The sequence below is a fragment of the Eubalaena glacialis genome, chromosome 6 (genome assembly GCF_028564815.1).
Source record: "Eubalaena glacialis isolate mEubGla1 chromosome 6, mEubGla1.1.hap2.+ XY, whole genome shotgun sequence".
In the NCBI taxonomy this organism is placed as follows: Eukaryota; Metazoa; Chordata; class Mammalia; order Artiodactyla; family Balaenidae; genus Eubalaena; species Eubalaena glacialis.
This window is the reverse complement of record NC_083721.1, coordinates 59,717,552-59,735,577: the sequence shown is the minus strand read 5'-3', so window position 1 is coordinate 59,735,577 and position 18,026 is coordinate 59,717,552. Positions and strand designations below refer to the sequence as shown.

Below are 18,026 nucleotides of genomic sequence, written 5' to 3'. Positions count from 1 at the left end.
ATGCTGCTGAATTTAGTCTTGCACTTCAGAAAGGGGCAATACATACTATGTAAAGTTTTATAAGATTAAATTGAAGAAAGGAAGTCGACAACTAGGTTGTCAAATTTATTTTATCTTTGATAATGAATGAGAGTGAAGAGTAACAACTTTGAGTTATTCTTTTGCTAAGTTGATAGTAGGATCTTTTAAAACCAAGGTTGGATTCTTTATATGAGTCATAACCATATATCCTAATTAATTGCTTCAAAAATGTATGTCATTTTCCAGAAGTGGGACTTGTTTAAAAGAGTTGGATATAAATTCATCACTCTTTAAAAAAAGAGAAAGAATGAGAGTGAGAGAGAGAGAGAAAGAAGGAAAGAGGGAGAGAGAGAAAGAAAGGGAGAGGAAGGAAGGAAGGAAGGAAGGAAGGAAGGAAGGAAGGAAGGAAGGAAGGAAGGAAGGAAGGAGGGAAGGAAGGAAGGAAGGGAGGGAGGGAGGAAGGAAGGGAGGGAGGAAGAAAGGAGAAAATCAAAACATCTTCTGAGCCAAGTCTGCTTGACAGGAAGGAAGGAAGGAAGGAAGAAAGGAGAAAATCAAAACATCTTCTGAGCCAAGTCTGCTTGACATGAAGGAGGACACACAGCCACTGAACAAACACAAGAGTTGCAGACACACCAATACAGTCAAAAAGGCAAATTGGATTTTGACAACAGGAGGGCTGCAGAGAATAAGAACAACTCTTGAATAGAAAGGGAAAGATTTTATTCTTCTAAGAGGCGAAGTGACCTTAGAGCTTATCTAATGCATTTGGAAGCCACAAGCCCTTCAAACTCAGTATGTCCAGAGTCAAACCGCATTTCCCTCTCAAATCTATTCTATCCCCAGTCTTCTCTATCTCAGTAAGAGCTACTCACCATCAACCTCATTATTCAAACTGGAATAACGGCAGCATTCCTGACAATACCTTTAATTTAATTCATCCCCACATCCAATCTATCAACAAGAACTGTCAACTCTGTCTCCAAAGTATTTCTGCATCCAGCTTATTTTCTCCATCACTCTTCATTTGTTCAAATCCAAGCCACCAGCACCTCCAGCCTATACTATTGCAACCACCACTATACTGGTTTCCCGGCATCTCCTCTTTATAATCCAGTAGAGCAGCCCAGAGTGATCTTTAACAAATGGACCTCAAATAATGTCACTTCCTTGCTTAAAATCCCTCAGTGGGGGGCTTCCCTGGTGGCGCAGTGGTTGAGAGTCTGCCTGCCGGTGCAGGGGACACGGGTTCGGGCCCTGGTCTGGGAAGATCCCACATGCCGCGGAGCAGCTGGGCCCGTGAGCCACAATTACTGAGCCTGCGCATCTGGAGCCTGTGCTCCGCAACAAGAGAGGCCGCGATAATGAGAGGCCTGCGCACCGCGATGAAGAGTGGCCCCCACTTGCCGCAAGTAGAGAAAGCCCTCACACAGAAACGAAGACCCAACACAGCCATAAATAAATAAATTAAAAAATTAAAAACTAAAAAAAAAATAAAATATATAAAAAAATCCCTCAGTGGCTTCCCATCCACATAAAATAAACCAAATTTCTTTAACATGACTCACAAGACCCAGCCCCTGCCCACCTCACTGACAACCTTATTCCACTACACTCCATTCACAACCACCCTTTATGCAGTGAATCTGCCGGATCTGTGTTCTAAATAATGGAGAGAAACTACGAAACTGAATGGTCTAAAAAAGTTTTTTGGAAATATTTCACACAATGCTTCCGAGGGACATATTATTCACTCCTATTATGTGATGAGCATTTACCTCACACACCTACACACACACACACACACACACACACACACACACACACTACTTTCTATGAAGGAATTCCTAACTCTGCTGTCTTTTTAAAGCAGTTTATAAATAAAGAGTTTTTTTGTTACTATGAAAATTTTTATGCAGAAGCAAGCTTTTTCTTTAGCTTTTTGAAAAAAAATAAAACTATTTTCTTTCTCAGTCAGGGTTTTAATTTTCCAAATTAGACTTAAAATATTTAACCGTTATAGCAATGTAGCTCTGTAAAAAGATATTTGGGCAAGGGTGGCGATGGGGCCTGGGAAAAGATGGATGTTTGGGATAAAGAGAGTGTACTACTTAATGTAAACAGGATTTTCCGATTTAGGGGCAAAAATAGCATAGACAACATTGGGGGAAAAAGGAGATAGAGATGTTTGGGGGCATTTTCACGTTCTAGAAGACTTAGGAGAAAGAGAAGAAAGTAGGAAAGAGGAGAAACTGAGAAAGGAAAATGGAGGAAGGAAAGAAGAGAATTTAAGACTAGCTTTGGTCTGGATCCTAAATTTTTTGAAACTTCAAGTTAACCCACAATGTCACTGTTAAGCAAAGTATACACACACACACACACACAGAGTGAATCTGCATTAGACACAAAGATAATCCCTGAGATTCTCAAAGCACAAATAACAAAGGGAGGAAAACCATCAAAGCATTGAGTGCTTTCATAAGTCACTTCAGTTAGTGTTTTTCCTAGTCAGCTAATCGCATAAAACTGAGGCACATCTCCTGAGTTCTAAGGTGATATGAGTAGACAAGAAAAATCACAGCTTACCTCTTTTAGAGTATTGGGGTTGACAGGAAACCCTTTGCCCCCAGAGAGGCTGGAGTATTTCTTTTCCAAATTACAAAGATTTTCCTTTTCCTGAAGGAACACAAAATCTATTAAACTGAGTCAACCTTGTATTTCCCTGATGACTAACGACTGAGTATTCTTTCATGGGACTTATTGACTTGTGAAGTGTTTCAATTCCAGTCTTTTGTCTGTTTTTTAAAAATTTATTTATTGGTTGTTTATCTACTATTTTTGAGTTTTTAGGAGTTTTTAATATATTCTGGATACAAGCCTTCTGTCATTTCCTCTTTAAGAAATCTTTGCTTACTCCAAGGCCGTGAAGGTGTACTTGCACACCTGTATTTTCTAGAAACTTTTTCACCTTAATTTTTATGTTTAGGTCTATAATCTGTCTCAAATTAATTTATATGCATGGTGTGAGGATGAATGGTATTGAGATTCATTTTTTTCCATGTTTACCTAGTTGATCCAGCACCACATGCTGGACTTTCCTTTCCCTACTGGATTGTCTTAGAACCTTTGTCAAGAATCTATAGACAGTATATGTGTGGGTCTATTTCTGGACTCTGTTCCGTTCCTTTGATCTATATGTCTATTTGTATGCCAGTACCACACCCTCTTAAATACTATGGCTTTATAGTAAAACTTGAAGTCAAATAGTATAAATCCTCCAACTTTGTTCTTCTTATTCAAAGTTGTTTCAGCTACTCTATGCCCTTTACATTTTCATATACAGTCGATTCTCATTATCTGCAGTAGTTGTGTTCTATAATGTTGCCATGAACACTGAACTAGAGAATATTGAACCATTGGGTTTCTGGTCACAATATTTTCAACTGATTACTGCATAGCTTTGTTTTATGTGTGTCTCTTTTTAAAGACATCTTATTTAATATACAATGTTGATTCATTAACATTAAATTCATAGCCAACAGCACCATAATTCATGCCTGAAAGCTGTTTCTCTAACACATGTATTTTCACCATAAGGCACATCACAGCCTTCCTGCCCTTAGGAACACCAGACAATACTTTAGCACTTGTGAGCCACTTTAAACAGCAAAATCACCAAAAAGCACAAAAATGTGAAAACATGGCACTAAACAGTCCACAAAAAGAACACTTGTTTACAGTAAGAGAGCTGAAACAAGAAGGCAGAGAAGTGCCTTGTTCAATCTCAGCTGGGAACATGCATGTCCATTGAGTGACTCAAAATTTTCACTGCTCTGTGCCTGTCCATCAATGACTGCATGACAAGTATTAATTTTAGGGTTACAAATGAATCTTAGTGAACAGATGGATTCACAAATACAGACTCCATGAATAATGAAGATCAACTGCTAATTTTAGCATCAACTTGTCAATTTCTACAAAAAAGTCTGTTGGGATTTTTATTGGGCCTTTGCCAGGAAGACCCACATGCAAGTAGTTGGAGTTCAAAACACCAGAGCAACTGAGCCAAAATGTTTGAGAGCAGTAAAAAGAGCAGAATATGTTTTACCTATTTGATGAAAAATATGATTTTTTTTAAAAGAAGAAAATCAGAAAACGTACAGATTTTTCATAGTTTGGATTTTCACACTGTGGAAAAAGCATGAATAAAATGTCTTTGCTTCTTTTCTGTGTTATAGTTAATCATTCAGAGCATCAGCTTATTAATGTGGAGGATTAAATAAAAATGTACATAGAAAATTCTTCCTCAAATTATAATTCACTATTCTTTATTAAAAGGTACTTACTTTGATGGAAGCAACTTTCCCTGAGTTGGAACCTGTGTTTTACTGCAACCAGTGCTGAAAAGGAAATACTTACTCTCTGCAACATCATTATTAAGTTATTCTTTTCTTTCACAAAATGATCTTGTTCTCTCTGAGCCTGCTGGACAATGTGATTAGCTTGCTTTTTCAATGCAGAAATTTTTTCCTGGAGGAAAAAAAAAAAAAAAAATGACCATAGAGATGTATATTAGACATTCAAGCGTTTTCCAGTCTGTCCTGGGAAAGGGAGAAAAAGTGTTATAACCTGAAGCACAGTGACCACATTTCATTGATGGTAGGTAGGCAGTGATTATTACCCAGAGACTATGGGCAGTTTCTTTGAACTGACAAGCTCAAGGCTTTTCTTTACCTAAGGCCAAGTGATTCAAAATCTATTTCAAGAACCTGGAAGTCAACAGGAAATCTTGTGTTAGAATATAAATGAATTTTTGGCATCATTTTGGGAGACGCCTCATGAGAAAAAATAATGGAATTTCTTATTTAAACCGAAAGCTTAAGAAGTCACCTTCTCCATCGTCCTCTCCCTCAACTTTATCAGTTTAGTACAGAGCACGGGGGTGCGATTCTAAATTCTGGAACAAGAGTTGAATTCTGGACTGGACATCCGGGTGCTCAGGGCTGGATGGAGGCGGTCATCTGCATAGCATTCCACGAGGCTGCTTCTAGTAGTAGTAAACTATCAGCCATCTTTGAGAACTACTGGGCAATGGGAACAGAGGAATTCTAAAAGAGACTGTTTGTAGAATTATTCTAAATCCAGTTACTGTGATTGCAAAAGCAAGTAATTTAAAACAAACATCTAGATTTCTGATTTTCTCTACCTTGGTTTTCACATTTATATTCATAAATGCATCTACAGCATCAAGTAACAATAACAAGTCTCAGTTTATCTAGTTGGGAGCACCATTTGGCATGTAAATGGCAGGCTCCATAATCTGCCAAATGTGACACGTGGTTAAACACACAAAGATATTCAGATATAACAGATATACAGACAGATGGACACAAGCTATAGCTATATTAATAATCATTATTGTCACATAGCAAGGGGTATATTTTGACTTTTCACATTGAACAACACCTGGCAAAAGTACCTTTCTAGTAACAATGTTGCGTTGATATTCAGCCACTTCACGCAGGAGCTGCTGGGTCAGGTTCTCCTTTTCCTCATCTAGACGGCTCTCACGCTCAAGCTGCTGGAATTCCAGGTCTTCAAAGTGTTTGCTCTCCACATCCAACAGATCAGCATCCTTTGGAGAAAAGGGAATGAAAACAAGACACACCAGAATAGCTGCAGCGTTCTTAATGTGAAGAAAAAATTATTAAAAGCAAAAAGACCAAAATATCTTTCCAGTTACAACACTGACCAGGGTTAGAACATGATAATCCTCTCTCTGGAGTTAAACCCCAGAGCAGTGACTTTAGGATGAAATTGAAAGGGACTGGGGTAGGGGTAGGAGGGCAGCATCTATTTCACCATTGGTTTTAGCCTGCTCTGTGGTTGTAGGAATTCTTGCTTTAAATCTACCAGGTGGCTTTAAAATGGATCATGAAATATAAAAAGAATTCAATAAATAACCTAAACATTATCTGCAGACCAAAGGTGTGACATAATCTCTTGAGAAAAATTCCTGTTTTCCACAAATTTTCAAATGAAATGAGACTTTAGTATAAAGATTAAATTCAATATTCCAAAGTTGTTGACTATAAAAAAAAAGATTCAAAAGTTGGCATACATAACAGATCAGAGGTCTCTAAGAGGAATATATGTACCCCAAATGGCATACCACACAAGGCACTGGGATGTGAGGAAGGAATATTAGAGCTTCCTTATATTTATTTTTAGTTTTTCCTCTTCTTTTACAAATTCTCAATAAATGTTCTCTAAGGTACTTTCAAGTAGAGTAGTATATGTACATTATTTTAAAAGAATATATATATTTTGAGCATGTATGCAATACATATAATATATACATTTATAATATAATATGACCTATATGTATGTATATGTAGGCATGCATGCTCAAATAATTTTAATGAAGGCAGAAGTCACCAAAAACATTTGAAGATTGGAGTTCTTAAACTGGGCTTCTGTGAATCCCTTAAAATTGTTCACAAACCTTTTTATTAGAAACAGTAGGAACCACAGCATTCATCAAGCACAAAGAATGACTCGAAAGGTTAAGCACTCGAAAGGTTAACTGAAAGGTTAAGATTATTCTAGGAATAATCTTCAGGACATTTAAGAACAAACAGAAATCACAGAAGTCAGATAGTCTAGAAGAGGCGTTCTCCAACCTATGAGATGTCTGAAGACAGGAGTGAATCTGTGTCTGAGCAGAGACTGCTGCATGTTGTATGAATTGTTCTCCCATCTACTTAAAAAACAAAAAAACAAAACCACACACACACACACACAAAAACCTCCTTATTTTGGGAGCCTTTGACAGAACTGTAAATGTGGTTATGTATAGAAGATTTTTTTTTAAATATAATTTATAAATAATTAATGACCAAAAAAGAAAAAGTCAGCTGGGCTACATAGCTCATGGCGCTACATGGGTAAAAGTGCCAGGGCATTTTTTTCAATCGACACATTAAAAAGAGTTGGATAAATAAATATATGATAAATTAGATCTATATCAGTATTTAAACACACCACCCCTTCCCCTGGTTTTTATATAAGTGATAAACTTATATATAAGTCTTCTAATCTAAAGGAATATTTTTCTATCTTCTGGAATGAGTTTATTCTGGGGATGATTCACAGAAGGACTATGTGCTACCATGAAATTACAACCAACACTATAGCAACAAGATTATTATGTCAACACAGACAGTGGATTCTCAAAGCCTAAGAACAGGAAAAACAATTTGAAAAACATATTCAGCATTTCTTAAAGCTTCTTTACATTTTAATTGGCCAAATGTAAAGTGGTCTTGGTTTCAAGTAACTGGGTGACATTTCAAGTTTATCAGACATTTCATGCTTATAACTTCTACAGGAATTAATGAATGTGGATCAAATCTAGTCACTGCTAAAGGAACTGAGACATAACACTAGTGTTATGTCTTGAAACAAAATATCTGTAGTCTTAAAACATCAGTGATATGTTTATTCATACAGGCCTCCATACTCAAGTTTTTAAGGTTTTTCAATTAAACTTGGTTTGCAGCTAAAGCTTATTGAGATAAAAATTTTAATAGGCTTTTTTTTTTTTTTTTAGTTTATAAAGAATCTTCATTCAAAGTGGGCATATGGCTCACAATATATACACTATGCTAGTCAGTCGCTTACTCCACATCTGGTTAATGAGCAACATATGCTATTTTAACCACATGAAGGTCACAGAGCCATTAATTTATTTGTAGTAAATATTTAAACCACTACATGAAAATAATAGCACACTAGGCAGGAAAGTTGAAAATTAAAGCTTAGCTCAGCACTCAGATTCCTCTGGTGTAATCATCTGATCAAGTTATCTAAACCATTAAAACGTGTGTATATAAACTTACACTGTGAAAGAAAAACAACTTGGGAGGGGAAAAAACTTTTACAAGATTTTAGATAAGAATGAGAATTCAAGAGATGGAATTTGGGGGCAGGAGTAGTTTAATTGAGCACAGAATAATATATACAGGAAGCTCAAAGTCAAGTGTATGACTAGTTGAGTGAAAATTTTAACTAAACTTCTCCACTAAAAGAACATGACAAATCTCTACTGGCTGGCAAGTTCAAAGGCCAGGCGTGAAAGGAAATAAGACAGCTGTGCTAAAGAAAATTCAACGGAATTCCTTTTTTCTTTCCAATAACTTTTTTGAGAATGTATATGGCAGAAGTTTACATGTACAACTTTATGTTTTCTTTGCCTAGTAGAGGAACAGAAAGAAGAGACTAAATGTGGAATAGCCAGGAGAGATTACAGGAATAATCTTATGACAGCTCAAGGTCAATTTTGAAAGCAAATTTAAATGGAGCTCAGGGTTTGTTACTATTTCTCCATCTTATGTGCTACAGTCAAACACTTTTTTGCATACTTTTGGAATTTGGAAAAAGACAATGGAAATCATGTAGTACAATCTTCTCATTTTATACATGAGGATATTGAGGCCCACAGAGGTTGAATGACTTGTCCAAGGTTAAAGGATAAACTCATTGTAGAGCTAGTGAGAAAAAAAAAAAGGCTCCTAATTGTAGATATCACTGAACAGAATTGTTTAAAAATCAAGAAACCGAAATCAACCATTCAGCTGAGTAAATACCAAAACACAACAGTACTATCCTAGCCAGTCCTCTCCAGCAGATGAAAGGCTCAATTTTCTTCAGGGTTTTTTTCTCACACTACTTGTATCCCAGGGAACAATTCGATTGGTGAGCCCGTTATCAACTACATTAAACCATGGGCCATGAAATCAACATCGGATGAAAACTGTATTCTGCTTCTAAAGCAATGATTTAGGAGTCAGAAGCCCAGTCATAAATCCATAGTACTGCATGCACAAAATCATTCTACAATTTTGGCTTAAGTATTTGAGACAGCATACAGTTTAAGAAAATGATTTTCTTCCTATTCATTTATTTTCTATTTTGTCTGACTTGCTGCCTAATGAAGTTACTTGTAATAAAATCAACTTTATTGAATCTAGCTTAAATGCCTTGGGGAAAGCTTTGTAATGAAGTGCTATTCTGGAGTGTTCAAAATCTGAAGGGAAATGAGTTGTGATAAGACAGGAAGTTCCAGTATGAATGGACTTCTCATGAAATAAGTGAACTTTTTACTGATTAAGCCAAAGGACTGGTGAAGAGTTATTTTGGTCATCATCCTTCCCTGGAAAACAGAATTAGTAGTTCTCTTAATATCAGGTGAACAGAAGCTAGCACAAACCAGTTTTCTCTCCTAAGGAAAGGGGTTTTATGATAAGAATTTTGCACTCTGCTTGGAAAGGAAGAGGAAGGAGTCTTTGCCTTCAGTTAGTGGAATAGGCTGTCTGTATCATTTCCTTTCCTCGTTTGTAGTCAAAATCCTTGGAACATATACAAATTTATGAGTTATCCTATAGAATCTAACAGATTAAGCAAATTAAGTAATTTGTAATTAATTACAAAATTACAATTGTAATTACTTAATTATAAAATTACAAAATAATTAAGTATTTATTCATATCATGCTGACTCCAGGTTATTAATAGAATCTATCAATTTTTATTTGAAGCAATATTTATGAAGAATACAAACAATAACTGGATAACTAAAGGAAGGGAAGAACAAAATACATAACCATGCTTCTGACTCTACATAAAGCATTATGGTGACTGTGTAAAATCTTTAGCAATAAGGAAAGTTGAAAAACAGTAAACAAATATAAAAAAATCGGTTTCCCAATCTCTTTTGTGAACTGGCATAAACACAAAAAAATTACAAGCTAAAATAATTTTACAAATACTATTCTTTTTCCAATCATTTTTTATCATAAGACTTTCAGAGCCTTGGGACACTGAGGGACAGGAAGTTTTATCTTCTTATAGCAAATTAAGCTGTACACAATAAAATGAGTAAAGGGGAAGAAACATTTCTGAAACTTCTTTTGATCCAACATTGTAAAAAATTAAAAATATTAGAACTGTTACACTGTAGTTTAACCTGTCTGTACTGGGTACTCTTTATTCAACCTGTACAATACATTGAAAAGTTTCAACTGTAATTTTTCATAACCTAGTGATACTCAGAGATATCAAACATATTTGTATTCAAGGTCATCTTAAACATTTTCAGGGGTGTGCTATCTTAACTGACTTTTTCCCAGTTGCCCAAGAAGGTACAGACATAGCAATATGAATAAAACTAGTCTTCTTTCCTACTCATGTGGAATCATAAGTTGTTATTGACTTAGGACTAATTACTATTAGGCTCCTTTAGAGGTCCAAGACTGTTAATGACTGCCTCCCCAGAGTCACAGTCTATTTGGGCTGCTGTTTAGAGCAAATAACGCAGCTGTCAAGCGGCTATGAAATATCAAGTAGCCTTGCTAGCGTCTGCAAAACTATCCACCTAGGAAGATAAGTATCGAGGTCGTTTCAACACTGCCAACATTAAAGATCGAAGAATAACCTGATAAAGTTCAACTAGAAGATCTATGCTGCACGAAGTTTTAAAAAATATGAAGCTTGTATGAAAAAATGTTGAATGCCCTGCATCTTGGGTCTTGTTTGATTGCTGTGATCATGCTAATGAGTTCAAGGTCACTAAGAAGAAGAAAGGAAAAGAGAAACAAAATGATGAGTGGTGGTGGGGAGCAAATCAGAGAATAGAAAAATTTGTGGACAGGAGTATAAAATCAAGAGGAGGAAAAAAAAAAACATTCGAGGGCAAACAGGACTCAAGATGCAGCAGAGAACAGAATGCAGGAAAAGACGTCAGCTGATTTAAACGCTACAGTCTTGTCGGTTACATGTCAGTAATAGCTCTCTTTTGTTACAAAAAAGGACTTGGGAAATGGTTTTGCATTATTAATGAGGCAAAGGATTCCAACAAGGAATTTTTCAACTGATTAGCATGGAATATATATGGTCAGCATGCATATTTCTATTTAAAACGTATCTAATGACCAGAATTTATGCAAATTTATGCTATGTGAAGGAGGAAGTCATAGGTAAGTGGAACTTAATTGAAAAAAACAAAAAAACAAAAAACAACTAGCACATTCCTCTTTGCTACTGACCCTCTTCAGTTGTTGTTGCAACTGTTCCCTCATGGACTCAGGACAATTGTCCAGCTGGGTCTTCTGCTCGGAGTAAAGCTCCTGAAGCCTCTCTAGTTTTTCCCTTTCAGCATCAAGCTTTACCTTCTCCTGAAGTTCAGAAATCAGAAAATAGAAGAATAGAAATTACCTTCACACCCCAAGCAGTCGTTAGTGAACATTTCCCAAGGATAACACAAACGAGCAAACACACACAAACTCCAGACATCCTATAGAATGTAGAAACGTATCTCGTTAGTGACTAGGATAAGGGGGTGTAAGTGGAAGTAAGGACAAGGGGCCCCGTTTCTACATTCTCCAAACCCAGTCCACTCCATCGGGTATTGGCAACGACCCCTGTTCTTCCTTCCTCCCTTCCTTCCTGCCACCACGTTACAAAAGCAGGGGAAGCAACGGTCATATTGGTCAATGGTCAACAAAGAACAAAAGAAATGCCAACCGAATTCCTAAGATAGCCCCGCAAAGAGTCACTCGGCAGGGAACCAGACAAAGGAGAGCGGGCGTTTACCTCAAGCACTGTCAGAGCCCAGTTTGCTGAAGGCATGTGTTAAGCAAGCTTTGGCAATTATTGAAATTTTGTTCTCAGGTTAGAGGCATATTAGGTGCACAAGTTGATACCCTGGTCATGTGGAACAGTTCTAGCTCTTTGGCAAACTTCAGAGCTTAAGCAATTAGAAAATGTGCTGCCCGGGAGAGCGTCTAATTCAGACACTGAGAGAGCTAGTAAAAATGCAAGACTGACAAAGCAGCAAGAGGAAGGCATATTAGACAGCTCAGATGCACCAAAGGTGTGACATTTACTGTGGAGATAAGGACTTTCCTACAATGACTGACATAAAAAATAATTGAAACATGGACCGTGGAAAAAACGAAAGGGTCAGAGAATAGAAGAAAGGAGAAGATAACACTAAATCCCTCCAAAGTGACCCTGGACATTCTCCACGGTATAACAGGCAAATACTATAATACAGTATCACACGGTCTTCCAAGGCCGCCTCTTAATCTGAGAAACAAAACTTTAATGCGTTTAGTGCCAGTTTTCCCATCTTATGTTCCCTTTACGATACTCTGAACCCTTGAAGTAAATTTCAGACCTAATTCTCTCCTTGTGTAACACTCTCAACCTAAACTAAAGCACTTTAGTGGAATGGAAGCACCACCACCCTTTGACCCCTTCAATAAGCAAAATATTTACCATCACCTGACTTTCTTATGTTCACTATTGATTTGGTAGAAATAAAACTGGCTTCTAAGCATATCACAGAAAAAATTTTTTAAAGGATGAAGATTTGAAGTAGCCCTATAAATTTATACTACTCTCATTTCTTCATCCAAATGGTCATGATTTCCTGTGTAAACATATACATAGATTCTTTATAAAAGATGTTCGAGTTTAAGTCTAAAACTCTATGACATCAATACCTACACAAGTACACTTGAATCTCCACTTTTGGCTTACATTTTTAAATGTCAAGGGCATTTTAGAAATGTATATTTTGATTTAGAAGCACTTTTTTTTTTTTTCTCAAAATAATTACATCTAGAAGTGAGAAAACTGAGAATCCTACTCCATATATCAACCTAAAAATGATTCTACAACTTAGAGTTTAGCAGACGATAACGAAAGTTTCCTAAAAGAGAATTCCCTGGCAGTCCAGCGGTTACAGCTTGGCGCTTTCACTGCCAAGGGCCCAGGTTCAATCCCTGGTCAGGGAATTAGGATCCCACAAGCTATGTGGCCGAACAAAAAAAAAAAAAGAAAGAAAGAAAGAAAGTTTCCTCAGTCTTTACTGTGAAGTGTACTCAGTGTACACAGCTGCTGTGTAGGAGTGAGAAAAAGCGATGGCATCATTCACAGAATAAAGGATTCTCAAGTGTTACCTCACAGTAAAATCGAATATACTAGTGCCAGTTAGATTTAGTCTTTAGCTTCAGAATTAATAATTTTTTTCCCTTAATAAAACCAACAATACAGAACACCTGTTGTCTTTGGCTAAGAAAATGTGTTATTTCCCTTGCGTGCAGATCTAAGATTGCCCTATTACACAGCAAAAGAATTTTGTCCACAAAGAGTTCTATTTCTAGGTGTTGTCTCACCAGAATTTGCAGCCATTCTAGTTTCAAACAGAAAGTTAAATAAATAAGAAAACGATTCATTCCAATCAAATAGCAAAGATGCCAAGCCTTAAAATTTAAAATAATATTCGATAGAAAACACTGATACGATATTTAACAATATGGAAAGGCACTGGCCTAAAACACAGGTCTCAACTCCGAAGAAATAACCAAACTATTCCTCTGATGCTCTCAATTTTTAAATTGCTAATAATAAGCACAAATAAACAACTAATAAAAAATACCTTATGTTTACATAGTGCCTTCCTTCTGAAGTGCTCAAAACGTTTTGCAATTCCATACAAGGGGGCAGTTAGAACCATTATGCAAGCGGACACCATCAGGACCTTCTGCAGCTTCTCTGTGGTTTATCCGTAATTCTGTGACCACTACCTGGGTCTCAGAGTGACAGCTCAGTGGGGCCGAAGCTAGGGCAAAGGAAGTGAGGGGAAGGATGAAAGAGGGACTAGTGGCAGATGGGCCCGGCCATAAACCACAGGGGGCCACAGACGTGCTATCACTCCTACAAGAGCCAAAAGTAGACCACCTCTGAGCCAGAAAGAAATTAATATACCTCTCTTCTATTTACTGTCCAGGAAGTTTTCAAAGAAAAATTAGCTCTAGGCAAGCAGCTAATTAGAGCTGAAAATATCACCTTCTACAGCGAAGGTAAAATAGTTGGACAAATTAGATGACATTCCAGGGTTCAGGGATTCTAGTTTTTTACATGTAAAATATGAACACTGGGTGTTATTCTCTTCCCCCCAGATTTAAATTAGTTAAAGTCACCTATTCTAACTACTGTAGGCACAGCAATATTTTCCAAACATCAAATTGGGAGAGAGCACAACATTTTTTTCTTAGGAGTCATAAATCTGTTTTCAGGAAATAAATGAATTAAAATGCATTTTTAATATATTTAACAAATTTAACTTTGTGGAAAGAATAAGATTATAAGTAATCGGAACACTCCAGGAAGATCCAGATGTAAAGGGTGTATTTATAAAACAAAGACCAGAACATGACTTCCCTAGAACCACAGCCACCTCCATCATTCTCGAATTGACTTGTCCTCTCTTGATGGGCCAGCAAAAATCCAGTTGGGTCACAAATTCATTGCAAGATTCTGCCTATTTTGCATATTTAAGACTGATGTTCCTGGGAATTCCGTGGCGGTCCAGTGGTTAGGACTCCGCACTTTCACTGCTGGGGAGGGTTCAATCCCTGGTCGGGGAGCTAAGATCCCGCAAACTATGCAGCGTGGCCAAAAGAAGAAAAGAAAAGACTGATGTTCCTAAAGTGTATATAGCGCCAAAGGTAAATTTTTCATCAGCAAATGAAAGTAAAAAGCAGTATATGGGCTTCCCTGGTGGCGCAGTGGTTGAGAATCTGCCTGCCAATGCAGGGGACACGGGTTCGAGCCCTGGTCTGGGAAGATCCCACATGCCGCGGAGCAGCTGAGCCAGTGAGCCACAATTACTGAGCCTGCGCGTCTGGAGCTTGTGCTCCGCAACGAGAGGCCGCGACAGTGAGAGGCCCGCGCACCGCGATGAAGAGTGGCCCCCGCTCGCCGCAACTAGAGAAAGCCCACGCACAGAAACGAAGACCCGACACTACCGAAAAAAAAAAATTAATTAATTAATTTAAAAAAAAAAGCAGTATAGAAAATTGGGCTTCCATCTACTTCCATGGTGAGTTGTTCATTCAGTCAACCAATAAATATTTATAAGGGGAATAGAGACAGAGAAACGAGGTAACTTGATCACTGTCTTCATGAAGTACAGTGGTTCTTAGCCCTGACCACATTAGAATAAGCTGGGTGAGCTTTTAAATATACTATTTCCCAGGCCTCCACTTAGAAATCTAGGGGGTATAAGGCTAGGGAACAAGCTTTTTAAAAATCTCTCCAGGTGTTCTCATATGCAATCAGAATCACTGATTTAGCCACCCAGAATAGTGTGAGAGGCAAAGGCAAAATTAATTACAATTTGATTTTTGTAATGAAGACACAGGACATTAATACAGAATCTACCAAAACTTGAAGACATTTGGCCTCAGCACCTTTCCTTCATAGTATAAAAGTCCTCTCTTACAGGTAACACCCCAAATGTAAAATTTTTACTTTTAGATTAAATGCCTCAAGTAAACCAAAAGAAAAAAAGAACTGTGAGATTCCAATATCCAGTATGGTTTCAGAGAGGAATGATGCATTTCAATTTCAGAGGTAGAACGACTCGCTTCTAATCATACAAATGATCAGGAGTGGTTATAAATTTACCCTAAGTAATTTGAACATGTACACAAGAATTGCCAATAATCTTGAATAAACTTAATAATCTAAGGCTTTCTCGGGACCACTTATTTTGCCAGATCCGTGGTTAAAAGACAATAATAAATTTTCTCTAAGTTGTATTCTCGAAGGAAGGAACTGAAATTTAACTTGCTGGCTCTATTTGAATTCCAATACTACACGGAAAATTTTTGAATAACTATAAAAAAATAATTTTACCACATTTAACTAATATTTGGTAAGCAGATGGTTCAAGGTTACCCTGAAAAGATGCCTACTTCATTAGTTTATAGGGTTGCCAGATAAAATAGAGGACATACAATTAAACGTGAATTTAAGATGAACAACAAATGATTTTTTAAACGTAAGTATGTCTTAAATAATGCATGGGACATAATTACACCAAAAAATTATTCTCTTTATTTGAAATTTAAATTTAACCAAGCATCATATATATTTTTTCCTAATTTGGCAGCCTTATTAGCTTGATAAAGATTTTCTTAAAAATTAAGGTTCATCTTTGTAATTTCCAAACTGTTCAGCATAGACTCCAGCACGCACTAGGTACTCAGGCCATGTTTATTGAAACACTGGGTCAAGTTTGGAATTGATGCAGTGATATGTTAAAATTCATAGTACCTAAGCCATCATTTTTAAGGGTAGCCCATCCAAAGTCCTCTCCATACACCCTGAGGGTCCCCTTCCTTCCAGTTCCTGAGCCCTGTGGGGTGGTTTGAGAGGCAGGCATCCTCAGAGGTTCAAGATTAGGCAATTGTTTTAGACCCAAAATCACTTATCTGAAATTCTTAAGGCCAGATGTGTTCTAGATTTCAGAGTATTCTGCATTTGATAGAGGTAACACAGTTCATATAGCATATACTGTATGGCATTTCCAGTGAGGTCTGGGGCAAAACCCTGTAATCAAACATGTTTCTATTTCTGCAGCTACTTATGAATATTCATATTGAGTGTGAACATCAGTCCAAGTCAGGTTTTTTTTTGTTTTTTTTTTTTATTGGGCTATAGGGGATGGGTTGGGAAATATCTTTGTAAGTTATGCCCTGCTAGGGAAATGTCCATTCTAATTTTCCTGGGATAGCTTTCGGAGCTTTTTCTTTTTCTTGGAGCTGCTGCTCTTGCTGGCAGCAGCCTCTTCAGGTCCACTGCTGAGAGGCTCCTCCTTGGAAGAGAATTTCCTCTTTTTCTTGGGGACCCTCTTGTTTCCTGGCTCTTCAGGGTCACTATCTGGTTCCTCTTTGGGGAAAGATTTCTTCCTCTTGGTAAGACTTCCACTGCCAGCTGTCTCTTCAAGATCACTACTAACCAGCTCCTCCTTGGAAAAAGATTTCTTTTTTTTGGGTTTGGAGGAGACAGATGGGTCTTCCATTCCATTCTCCTGAGGAGCGTCCTGGGGCTTTTGCTTTTTCTTCTTTTTGGGTCTTTCACTTGTCTCCTCACATTCCTCCAGGGTACTACTGCTGTTTTCTGAAGACGCCAGGGCAATCGCAGCCAGCCTTTTCTTTTCCTTCTTCAAGAGTTTCTTCTCCTGTTTCTCCAGCTTCCTAGTAATCTCAGCAGCCGCTTCCTCTGCCTGAACCATTGCCTCCTTCATGACATCCAGATTCTTTCATGGAATCTCTCCAGTCTCATAGAAGGACAGCCGCTCCTCAACTTGTTCTCGAAGCTTCTCCCCAAATACACTGGTAGGTACCTCAGAGAAGCAATCAATTCGTGAGGCAAAACTGCATTTGTTTGCCAGGTATCGGGAGATGCGGCCTTTGTTCTTGGCAGGTGCTCGGCCAATGAAGGTAGAGTGGAAAATGAGTCCATATTTTGGGGTGTTACCCCTTGTCTTCAGGGCTCTGGAAAGTTGGTCCCTGTGCTGGGAATCACTCAGACACCAGGACCCAAGTCAGGTTTTGAAACCAACTAAGTTTTGGTGCCAACCTTATAAAAAGCTTTCTTCCTCTACAAAACTTTTCAGAATTGCAGAGGAAAGATTACGGAACTGTGTCCCCAGATGGTTATTGCTGAAAACCCATTCTCTGCCTGCCTCTAAAGAGGCACATTTTTATGTTACTTTCCTAGGCTTTTTTTTTACCATTGGCTTTGACATTTTAATTGCACAGTTGATGGATGTTTAGGGTAGAAAACATTGGAAAATCAGAACACTAAGGATTTACGTAATCAAACAACCACCAGAAAAAAATCACCCTAATCTGGAACCCTGTTGATTTAATCCCCAAATCCCATGATATATTTCCACTTCCTTTAAACAGGGAGCTAACTTTGAAATGTAAGAAAGAGGCACGGGAAGGGCTGGGTCCCTTCTGAACACTGCCTGTGACTTGGCAAAGACTCTGCACTCAAGAGGCATTAACACTTTGCTGAGGAATTCTGGGCAGGCTCTCTGTCTTCCCCTGGCTCTGAAGGAAAGATGGGGAGGAAGTAACAGGT

At 37.7% G+C, this 18,026-nt stretch overlaps 2 protein-coding genes across 7 annotated transcripts in view; both read right to left on the bottom strand.

The window, feature by feature from the left end:
* PHLDB2 (pleckstrin homology like domain family B member 2) overlaps positions 1-18,026 on the bottom strand; it is a 232,468-nt gene that overhangs the window by 28,985 nt on the left and 185,457 nt on the right. For 5 of the 6 annotated variants that reach the window (XM_061194159.1, XM_061194160.1, XM_061194162.1 and 2 more), the window contains 4 exons: positions 11,126-11,254; positions 5,501-5,656; positions 4,441-4,551; positions 2,608-2,697 (listed from right to left, as the gene is read on the bottom strand). In XM_061194159.1, the coding sequence (XP_061050142.1) occupies positions 2,608-2,697; positions 4,441-4,551; positions 5,501-5,656; positions 11,126-11,254 (486 nt within the window). The remainder of the gene's footprint in view (positions 1-2,607; positions 2,698-4,440; positions 4,552-5,500; positions 5,657-11,125; positions 11,255-18,026) is intronic. The other variant, XM_061194163.1, reaches the window with a different exon arrangement.
* On the bottom strand, positions 16,634-17,455 carry LOC133093309 (nucleolar protein 56-like). The gene has a single exon (XM_061193066.1). The coding sequence runs from the start codon at positions 17,179-17,181 to the stop codon at positions 16,651-16,653; it is 531 nt and encodes a 176-aa protein (XP_061049049.1). The 5' UTR covers positions 17,182-17,455; the 3' UTR covers positions 16,634-16,650.